At 36.2% G+C, this 12,112-nt stretch overlaps 1 protein-coding gene across 1 annotated transcript in view; it reads right to left on the bottom strand.

The window, feature by feature from the left end:
- Nucleotides 1-12,112, bottom strand: part of pemt (phosphatidylethanolamine N-methyltransferase) — a gene marked incomplete at its 5' end in the record, with an annotated part of 42,413 nt that overhangs the window by 12,039 nt on the left and 18,262 nt on the right. Inside the window, 2 exon segments of the mRNA NM_001201007.1 lie at nt 5,683-5,794; nt 8,000-8,145. Coding sequence (NP_001187936.1) covers nt 5,683-5,794; nt 8,000-8,145 — 258 coding nt within the window.

Genomic DNA, 12,112 nt, shown 5'->3' with positions numbered 1-12,112 from the left:
ACCTTAACTCAATTAAGCAGAGTTTCACCCCCCTGAAGAGGAGACTGAAGGGAGGAACCCTCTGAAACAAACAACAACTGAAAGAAACTGCAGTAAAAGCCTGGAAAAGCAACAAAAAGGAAGAATGCAACAGTTTGGTGATGTCAGTGGATCATCAGCTTGATGCAGTTTTTGCAAGCAAGGGATAAGCAACCAAATATTAAGTGTTATTTACTTTAATTTAAGACTCTCCATTCCAATAAATTTGCTCACCTAAAAATTGGATGTGCCTTATTCCAAGTTGTTTAACACATCTAGATGTAAACGTCAGAAAATGAAATGAATTTCCGAATTTCAGGAAATGAATTTCCACTCCAATACTGTAAGCTTACACTCCAAATAACACTCCAATCCAATGGGAGTTCAACCTAAAACATTACATAGACCTACAATGAAGTGTCAGATTTTTTTCACAGTTTATAAATAATGTGTTTATGATAATTAAAATTTTTTTAGTACCCCTGCCCCCTTTTTTGTTTACTTAATTAACATTTTTTTAAAGCTCTCTTGAGCTCTTTTGCTCAACACAGTGAAATTGTCGGTCATGTGAACATTAGACATCAGGTATCTAAAATTTAGGGTAAAGTCATGTGCCCCACATCTCTTTTCTGAATGCCTCAGTCCCTCTATTTTCCTGTCTCAGTAAGACATCCTCTGAAAGACGGCCAAAGGTTCATGAAAACGTGTGACTCAAAAGATTTGGGAGCACAAGCTAAAAACAGCATACGGCCAGAGCAGGATCTGAATGCTACCATGCGCACACATCTCTACTGTGTTTGGGGAAGTGGTTTAATTCTAATAAATTAGGTGGTGATGTGAGAAGTTTTCCTTTATGCGTGGCTAACTATAAACCTCTGAAGCCCTTAGTCGATAAAAACACTGCAAAAATATTGAAAGATGCAGAGTATAAAAGAGAAAGAGGCCACAGGAGCAGGGTTTAAGAGGCCATGGGCCAGTCGCTCCAGCAACAGCTGCCTAGCAACAAAGCCAGGCAGTTGCTCATAGACGTTTTGCCATTGTTGCCATCGTAACCACATGTAGGTACGTGATAGGTTTTACACATCCAGTAAGGAGGAAAGTTGAGAGTGATGAAAAAAACATTAGTTGCATCACAATTCCACTGGAGCTCAAAGTGCTTCCAACTGTTTGCATCAATTCATTTTCAAACCCATAATGCTGTATTTCATTTTGATATTCCTTGAATTAGTAGGATAATATGATCATTAAATCTGTTCCATCCATGTTTTGCATTTGTGGTTTTAGAAGTAATTATCATTCTGATTTTCAATCACAGAGTGATTTCCAATGGTGTTTGCTACAGCTCTGTTTTTTACAGCTGTGTTTTGCTACAGCTCTGAGACTACTCTAGTCTGGCTTTGCAATAAACACTGCTATGAGCACAGCTGGATGATACACCACACAGCTGTCCTGATGATACAGTACTCAAAATGCACGAGCACAATCAGGGAAAACTGAATCTGATGAACATGATACCTCGTGAGGTACCTTTTAGAGGTTAAAAACCTTGATGTCTAAAGACCGGAGAAGAAAGTGATTAAGCAATGTATGGCTGCTTAATATTGATAACAGCAAATCTTCAAAATGTCATAGCTCTTGGCCTAGAATAACAAAGCATTATACCCAGTCATTTTTACCCTGGAACGGTAAGATTCTCTGGTTGAAAGTGTATGCTGGTGTGTTGTGGCTGCCGCTCCTTTCTCCTGTTTTTATTGTTTTCAAATGATTAACATGTTACCCCAAGTGATTGTGGGGTTTTGGAAACTTTGAAATTATGCAAGCAAATCAAGCTATTGGTATGTGGGATCATGTCTGTGTTTTCGGACTTCTGTTTTTAATGTTGAGCATTACCTGCTGGAATCTACCCTCCTGTCGCCCTACTCAAGACTTTCACTACAACGTGGTTGATGTTGGCGTGGATTCCCTCTCCATGGCTTTAAGGTACACTGCTTGCAAACTGCTGAACCTAAATATGAACTACTATTTGGCAAATGAGTGCTGTGAACTTTGCTGAAATGTTGGATTACTGCGACCTAAGCACTATTTAGATCGCTCTTCAAGGCGCTCTTTTACACACTCTTCATCTGATGTCATCACGGTCTCTTCATATCAGCATAAATGTCATAGTCTGCTGTACACTGGTGTTAATTTTAACAATCCGACTGCGCTTAAACGCACAGAGTTTTCTCCGTTATCCTCTGTGTCCCAGCGTCCGGTGAAATTTTTAATTCACGCTCTGTGAACAACAAGGCTGTCATTTTATCAAACATTATCACAGTAGGAAAACTTGACCTTGTGTGCTTAACTGAAAGTTGGCATAAACAGTCTGATGGACTTTTGTTTAATGAACTTCCTCCTATTGGCTATGGGTTTGATCTCACGCGACCCTCTGGCAGAGCTGGTGGCATAATTGTACTGCATAAGCAACTATTCAACATGAGTCACGTGGCTATTCCCCAATTTGATTCATTTGAATTTCTCGTTCCGAGTGCCTCCGCACCCCTCACTACTACCATAGCTACAGACTACAGGCCGCCTAAGACAAATGTTCATTTTTAATCAGAATCTGCAGATGTTCTGTCTATGTTGAACCTCAAGTTTGAGAGAATTCTTATCATGGGGACTTTAACATCCACATGGACATAAGACTGTAATGATTAAGGATGGTCTGTCTTTACTGGAGTGCTTTGATGTGAAACAGCTTGTTGACTGTGCTACACCTAAAGGTCACACATTAGATCTTGTGATTGCAAATGGGTCACTTGTGTCTCAGCCTTCTGCTGTTGCTGTAGGGCTATCTGATCATTAGGCTATCTTTTTTAATATGGAACTCCCATACACTAACATCTCCTCTTCTCTGACTACTGGAAATGCAAATGCAAATGGAAATGCAATGGAAATCCATTGATCTCTCTGACTTTACTGACTTCGTTGACTCTTCTTTAAGTTGCTTTTCTCCATCTGACCCTCTGGAGGACAAAATCTTGACGGTGGCGTCTGTTTGGCCTGAACATGCATCACCAGGCTTGGAAAGACCATTTGCATGAATATAAGGCTGGAATTGTATCCGTTAGGTCCAGTTATTACTCTCAGATCATTATCAATAATCAAAGAAATCTCAGAAAACTGTTTCATACCATAAACAAATTGTTGAAATGTAACGGTTCCCCTACTGTGCCTGCTTCAGCTCACCTTTGTAATAGAGTTTGGGATTTCTTCAGCACCAAGATTGACAATTGCATAAATGCATTCTTAATACTCCTGTCTCTACTGCTTCCTCTATTACTATTTCTTATTTCTCTCCCCACTTGAAGTGATTTCACTTGGAAATGAGGTATCAGAAATGAAAACTGCGACTTCCATAGTTGATCCTCTCCCAACCTGTTTGTTCAAGTCATGTTTTGCTTCATTGTGTCCTGTTGTCCTGAGTATAATAAATGACTCCCTGTGTACTGGTGTTGTGCCAGCAGCATTTAAAATGGCTGCTGTAACCTCTGCACCTAAAAAGGCAAATTTAGACTTGGACAATCTTAACAATTTTCGTCCCATTTCTAATCTTCCCTTCCCTTCTGGAACGTGTTGCGGCCTCTCAACTACAGTATACGCTCACCTCACTGTAAACAATAATTTTGAGCCCTTTCAATCTGGTTTTCGCAAACTTCATAGCACTGAAACGACATAATTTAAAGTCACAAATGACTTGTTAATGGCCTCGGACTCTGCCTGTCTTTCAATTCTGATTCTTCTTGATTTCAGGGCCGCTTTCGGTGATGTAGATCATTCTCTCCTACTCACTCATCTTTGAAACAGTATGTGGTGTTACCGATACTGTATTAAACTGGTTCAAGTCCTATTTCTCAGATCATCATCAGTTTGTTTCCTTGGGTGGATGTAGGTCCAATGTTGGCATGGTTAAATGTGGTGTTCCTCAGGGATCGATTTTGGGCCTTCACTTTTTAGCATTTACATGTTTCCCCTTGGTCAGCTCTTAAGATCTCTTGGGCTGAATGATCATTTTTACACAGATGACACCCAGATTTATATCCATTCAAAACCTGGTGATTGTGTAGCTGTTGCCTTTTTTGCACAGTGTATTACTGAGATAAAGGAATGGATGTCTTTAAATTTTCTTTGTCTTAACAGTGACAAAATTGAGTGACAATCATGCTCATTGGTTCACTTCACCAGCTCCGTAAAGCAGGTCCATTAACTTTAAATATGGATGGCTCTGCTCTACAATTTCAAACAAAATTGAAGAATTTAAGGGTGATCTTTGATGCAAATTTAACATTCGTTCCTCAAGTCAAGTATTTAGCTAAAACATCATTCTTTCATCTCAGAAACTTTGCAAGACTGTGTTATCTTTCTCTGTGGCTGAAAAACTGATCAATACTTTTGTATTCTCCTGAATTGATTATTGTAATGCTTTACTTGTTGGGTCTCTAAATCCACATTAAATAAGTTGCAGTATTTGCAAAACTCTGCCACTAGAATCCTCACCAGGACAGGTGACATCATGTCCTATTTTGGAGTCCTTGCACTGGCTCCCTGTTAAGTTTAGTGTAGAAATTTAATTTAAAATTCTCATGCTTACCTACAAAGCTCTGAATGGTTTGGCCCCTATGTACTTGTCTGAACTTTTAAGCCCTTACATTCCAAAACATGACCTTCGCTCCTCTGATTCTGGTTTGTTAACTCTTCACACCTCTCATTTATGGTCTATGGGTGACAGGGTTTTCTCTTCTTTTGCTCCAAAACTATGGAACTCACTTCCCTCTGAGGTTAGACATGCTGAATCTTTTGAGTATTTTAAATTCTTCTCTGAAAATGCACTTTTTAGAATTGCTTTTCTGTGAATATTTTGTGATTTTTTTATTGTATTTTAAAAATTGTTCATATTGCATGTTATCTCTTCCTTTACATGTCATTGTATTTTTATTTCTTTTCTTGTAAAGCACTTTGAGATGTAACTTTTAAAGGCACTATATAAAATAAAGTTTTGTTATTATTATTATTATTATTATTATTATTATTATTTATTTATTTATTTATTTATTTATTTATTTAAAAATATTATTAAGATAAGCTGGTTGCTGCTAGTCAAAATCGGGTCATTTAAGAGACATATTACTGAATGACAACGTAATAGAGCAAACACACAAAACCAGGAGCTTGTGATAATTACAGTTAAGTGTGTGACTTTAATTTATCCAAGAACAGGTCTTTTCAGTGATTCCTAATCAGTACTGCAGTGTTCGGTCCAGCACAATAATAATATTTAAAAGAAAAGTGCACCTCCAATCCATATCTTCATAAATATCTGTTTAGAACACATTCTTTGTTCAATCCAAATTATGTATTTGGTTATATCCATACAACATCTTTTATGAATTTGTATTAAATTTCATATAGGAACTATATTCAAATTGAGCCTGAGTGTAAATATGTGACTCTGAAGAACACAGGACTATGCAGCCAATATGAAATGCTTTTGTGATTGTTACTGAATAGTGGCAAAGGGCCAATTATTCAGGCTAAATATGGAGAGAACATTTCTGTGCAGGGTTCTACATTAGTTTTTCTTCAGAAAGGCACACCACACACACATAATCTCACAGGACTCACATTAAGGCAAGGCCTAGGTAGTTGGCAGTGCTTCCCCAGTACATTGGGTTATCCATGACGTTAAAGGGGAAGCCAATCACCTTCTGCTCCATCAGGATTCCAAAGTAATCTCCTGTCAAAACAAATGAGAAAAAATATTCAGACATTCTCTTTATTCTCACAGGCACTGAAAAAAGTCTTTCTAGGTTTCCCTTTACAATGTACAGTAACCTTTCAAGTGCTAACGCTCCACCAACCTTCAAAAAACATGGATGCTGACCTTTAGAACATTAACTCTATTAAGACATCCTCCAACCAATCACCTAAGCGTGTCAAAAAATGAGTCTATGCCTTCCTACAGATTTCTATATTGCATAAATGTGCATCCACCTGCTGTTATGAAAATACATTTCATAACAAATAAAATGGAGGATTGTCATTGACACTGACACACACACCACCATTTATCTGTTCCATGCTCTTCTCTATATCTACATCGCGTACAAAAAGCTTTGTAGTCGTGATGTACAAAAATCTAAAACGCTAAATAATGGAAGTCCTGAATTTTAAGGTTAATAAAGGTGTAAAATGTTAATTTATATCATTTAATTATTAACTTTTTTCCACAGTTGAGGTTCATTGGAAAAGTAACATGCGAAAACATTTAGCGTGTTATACCTACTTCTACTACAATACAATAAAAGCTTTTTCCCCTGCCTTTATCTTCATGAGGCAAGTTGAAGGAGAGCTAAATATAAAAATGATCATGTTATACCAGTTTCAACCTTAAGGGGCATGTGATTTATGAAAAAAGATACTGTGAGAGAAGTTCTCATAGATTAATCTCACAGCACTTAATATCTAACACTTTTCACTCCAACAACAGTTAATTATAATGCGTACTGCTGATAAGATCATTAGCTTAAATAATTAACACTCAGATCAAGTCATCAGAACTTACTGATGTCTATATCAACAAAAATAATAGCTAAGCATATGTATTTCTGTATATATATATATATATATATATATATTATTATGAGCAGTGTGACTGGCAAAGATGCTCAAGATGCACGCAGAATGGAAGCTGCCCAGTCTTTTTTGGCTCGCACACTGGTCTTTGAAAAACAGAACAGGTTTGGATAGATTATGCTGTGATGTCGGAACACAGATTATGCTGTGATGTTTTAATCTCTTGTAGCATCTGAGGAGGAGGTGTTGGTGCAAGGATTATCAAACGTTTTTAGCCAGTGAACTCATTTTAAGGGCCCAAAATTCTCATACGCTTAAATAAAATACGCTTATTTTTATTTTTAAACAGCCGTGCTGTCAGCTGATAGTTTCCACTATAAAAGCCACTTTGATTAACAAGACAGTGTGTTGAAATAATGCCAGTGTGGTGTGGTGTAAAATGAACTTAAGAGGAGCTGCAAATTTAATGAAGCTGCTAATGAAATTTGAATAATATTATCCATCCATTTTCTGTAAGGCTTATCTTACACAGGGTTGTGGGAAGCCTGGAGCCTATTCTTGGGGACTCTTTTAAAATTCTTATGCTTATCTACAAGGTTCTGCATGGCCCCTATGTACTTATCTGAAAAATTAACCAATTACATTCCAAAACACGACCTTTGCTTCTCCGATTCTGGTTTGTTAACTGTTCCCACTTCTCGTTTATGCTCTGAGTGACAGGGCCTTCTCTTCTTTTGCTCTAAAACTATGGAAAACTTAGGTTAGGCATGCTGAATTCTTCTATGAAAATGCACTTTTTTTAGAATTGCTTTTCTGTGATTTTAATTGTTTTTTTTTTTTAATTGATCATATTGCATGTTTTCTCTTCCTTTGCATTCCACTGTATTTTTATTTCTCCTCTTGTAAAGTGCTTTGAGATGAAACTTTTAAAGGCACTATTAAAAATAAAGTTTTATTATTATTAGAAAATAATGCACACCTTCTGACCAATCAGGTTTGAGTAACAATAACAATGATAATTATACTTAAATTTCTAGTTACACAACTGTAAGTACACTAAAATAAATTGATATAACAATTGTAAGAATAATTCAACACCTGAATTGTACCTTCTCCAAAACAGTCTTGAACAACCTAACTATTTTGTTCTGCTCCCACTTATAAGGTACAGAAAGTGAGCTGTGGAGGTGTGAATTATTACTTTATATGTTTAAATTCCTAGGACAGAAGGACAGAATGATACATGCTGAACTCATAGAAGCACTACCATTAAAGCACACATCATGATCTGTAAGATACAGTCTGCTAAATGAGTTGAATATGTGACTAAACTTGCATGATTTGAAAGTGATGATGAGTTACCTACCGAGGAACGTCCCAGTGAATCCCAGAGCCAGGAAGCTACTGATAACGAACAGTGAGCCGACTAGCATGAGTGCTGTGCCCATGTAATACACCTGCACTCTGTCCAGCAGCTCCATCTTAGATTGGCCCTCCATTGCTACTGTAATACTAACAGAGATGATGAAGGCGATTATACAGTAGTCCATTTGACCTGTTCACAGTTCTAATTTTCAAGTCAATGTATAAATTAAACACATTCCATTTGTAAAAAGGATGCACAGAATCACTGATGTGAGCCAACACATATGCTTCACCCAAATTGAACACTTGCAGCCTTGTGGTCCTTTTCTGCGTGTCCCTGCAAGAGTTGCAAGGTCGTAGGACATCCATTTTCATTGTAAGTTTTAAAAGGCTCAAGAGCACACTTTATTTACTCTTGGGTGACACCCACATTAAAGCAGACTCAGCAGCGTTCTCTGACTCAAAACCCCAACTGTTACAGAGGACCAAACAGTGAATGAGATTGTTAAGAGCAGAGAAAAGCAAGGAGGATGAAGCAACATTAAAGCCAACTGAGCAAAAGTGTCTTTCTTGCAGTGCAACTTTGCTTTGAAAGAAAAGGTCTGTAGGCACTTAGGTAGCATTTGGGACAGTAGACACAAAAGCCTGTTTTTCACCGAAGTGCTGAATGGTTTTGAGCAAAAGGACTAAGGGTTCAAATTTTATTTCCACACGGTTAACTAACCATAACAAAGTCAACTTCGAAACAAGTCTGTCTATTTGTATTAGTTAATTTGTGTGTTAATTGGTATTCACACCATATGTAGCACTCTGCTATATTACTATATTTGAATTGCACCACTTAAACGGCTGTGTTTTGACTGACACCCCAAAAGCAAAGCAAATCTAGAGGATCCCTTCAATTACATTCCTCTACCACCACCTGTTGCACTGACAGTTATGTTCTAGATCTGTGTGTGCATCAGTGTAAGAATCGGACAGGCCTGTCTTTCTTCTCATTATGTCTTTAATCAATTTGAGTGGACCGTTTTTAATCTTAAAAACATGCAAGGGGCTTCATTGGTTCCTTACCAAGACAGTTCCTCTGGTTAGGTGGTGAAAGTTTCAAGCTGGTCACATAGGTTTAATAGATATGTGGCCAAAACAACCCTTTGTGACTATAGTGACTGCTAATAATAACACTCACCTCCTGACCTTCTGATGTTTTGTATATGTTTTAAAATAGACTACTGCCAGTTTAAATTCAGCCTAGACATTGCCAGCAATGTACATGGCAAGAATAAAAGCATCAAAATGCTTTTAATAACATGTTTATAATAATGCAATTTTCAACTAATCAGGGAGAATTTATAACACATCAGTAATCAATTGTAGTACAGCAATAGGAGGAATTAATGAACACTTTGTCTAGTTCAGATTTTTACTAGCCAGATGTTATAGTTATTGTTGTGTTAAGGCAGACAACAGGTAAAAACAGCAAGAAAACAACAGAGGACATGCAAATACATATAAACCACTTAACCTTAAAACACAAAAACAGTAGAAAACTTTAAATCAACATCATGTTGGACAAAGCAGTCATGTTTCAGCACTAATGCAATCTTATATTTCAGTGTACAATTGGATACATTCCTAGTGCAAAAAACAAATATTTTCAGGTGGTTTTTGTTTTGTTGTTTTTTTAGAAAGATGGATTTACAATGTAACTGGCCAGGAGAATATTGAAGATAATCTGAACATCACCATCAAGAAGACAAAGTCATGATAAATGTTTTGACTAACAAAGAAATATTTACAGCCCTGTTTATTCTCATCAATTGTTAGCCTCATGAAATAGTTTATCATTGATTATCATTATTCTTATCATTCATGCTGCCTAGTAGTGTCCTCTGAAGAGATTTTATATATATATATATATATATATATATATATATATATATATATATATATATATATATACATATATATACATATATATACATATATATATATATATATATATATATATATATATATATATATATATATATATATATATATACACATATACACATATATATATATATATATATGTATATATATATATATATATATATATATATATACATATATATATATATATATATACATATATACATATATATATATATATATATATATATATATATACGTATATATATATATATATATATATATATATATATATATATATATATATATATATATATATATATATATATATATATATACACACACACACACACACCCACACACACACACATATACATACACATACATACATATACACACACACGGCAGTATAGTCTTAGAACTACCAGTATTTCATAATCTCATTGCTTTTCAGGCTTCTAACTTGAGAAAGGATATTTTATATATATATATATATATATATATATATACATATATACATATATATATATATATATATATATATATATATATATATATATATATATATATATATATATATAAAGATTAAAAGTATAGGAGAAATTTTGAGAAATGGGGCAAACATGACGTCAAGGGTGACTTCATGCGTCAAAAGGGAAAAGAAAGATAAGAGGGAGCGATGGATTGTTTTGTAGAACTGGCAATGACTGCATCATATTGTGCTTTTAGAGAGAAAAAACTGAATAGACCACTAAGAGTGATAAATCATTGAAGCTAAAATCTCCTCAAAGGACTCTACTGCATCACTCAATACTAACATGTAACAGCATGACACTGATAAAATATCTTCAGAGGAACAGCTGGCATACTGGCCTACTTTTACACAAAGACCTACTGAAATAATATTACAATAACACATGAAATAGAAACAAGGTACATACTATGTAATCATGATGTGATATAAATATTTACTAAGCTGTGCATACAGTAAATCCTTTATAGTTAAAATTCCCTTATTTTTTAAAAAAAAGACTAAAAGACATGGACATTAACAACATAAACATATATAGAAAAGCATTAACTTGTGATTATTAACTTCAAATGAACAAAGGCAGCTACTGAGGGTCATATTAAGCTGAGCGTCATACAAAGCTCTTAAGCAGATTCCCCTTTATCCTCCACAACACAAAAGTTCAGTTATACTGTGTTTTATAACAGATTATCTATGTCTGACGTATTCTTTATTGTTATGGTCCATCAGAAGAACTGTGTTCCCTTTCAAAAGGAACTTAACGTTGCGTTAGCTTTGCGCTGTGGGAGGCGCCCTTGCGTGTGACCAGCATCTAAAGCTTCTGTAACATCATACCTATTGATAGGCTTGCTGATCAGGTGACGTGAAAATTAAGTGTATTGCGTGATATAAAAACTGTACCTGTGAATTGCACCGTCAGCCTTATTATCTTCAACGAGACTGTGAGACTGTTTGTGTAAGGCTTGCAAAAAGACTTAATTTCCTCTCTAGCTTTTTTTCTTTTTTTAAAAAAAGAAAAATCTCTTTACTTTTCTGTCACTTTAAAAAAAAAAAGGAGAGAGAGAGAGAGAGAGAGAGAGAGAGAGAAAAGTATGAGTGAGCGAGAATTCAGCCTTGCTTCCATTTCATCACAGGGGGGACGGACACACTTTCTGTGTGAAGTGGACCATACCAGTGCAGCCCTCCAGAGGTCTGACTGTGCACATTGTGAACGCCTTACAATCAGGCAGCTCCACTCGCGGCTTGCTCTCTTCATGGCGAAGGGAGTTGGATTTCAGAGCCTTGCAGATCTGGCTGCCTCGGCAGCGGCTGGCCTAGGTTCTGGGCATCTCGTATGGATCTGGAAGAGGAGCCGGAGATGAGTGCTGCTCTACCTCTTGCTCGGTCTTCTGGGTCCAGCTCTCTGCCAGATTTTGGAGCTCATGTCACGAGTCCTCCTTTCACTATGGAAAACCAAAAAAAATAAATTAAAAATTCCTGTCCGACTCTGAGGAGCTAGAAGGCAGAAGGGTGTGTCCAAAACGGAGAGCAGCTCTCATCCATATAAAGAGCTGCTTGAAGGCTAAGGCTGGATGAGCTTTTTTTTTCTCCCCAGTGAAAACAAATCTCCCTCACACCACAGAAAACTCCCCTTTTTTCCATAAATGAATGACGAAATATCACGGTTCTGGG

The sequence above is a fragment of the Ictalurus punctatus genome, chromosome 13 (genome assembly GCF_001660625.3).
Source record: "Ictalurus punctatus breed USDA103 chromosome 13, Coco_2.0, whole genome shotgun sequence".
NCBI lineage: Eukaryota > Metazoa > Chordata > Actinopteri > Siluriformes > Ictaluridae > Ictalurus > Ictalurus punctatus.
This window is presented reverse-complemented; position numbering and strand designations above follow the sequence as displayed.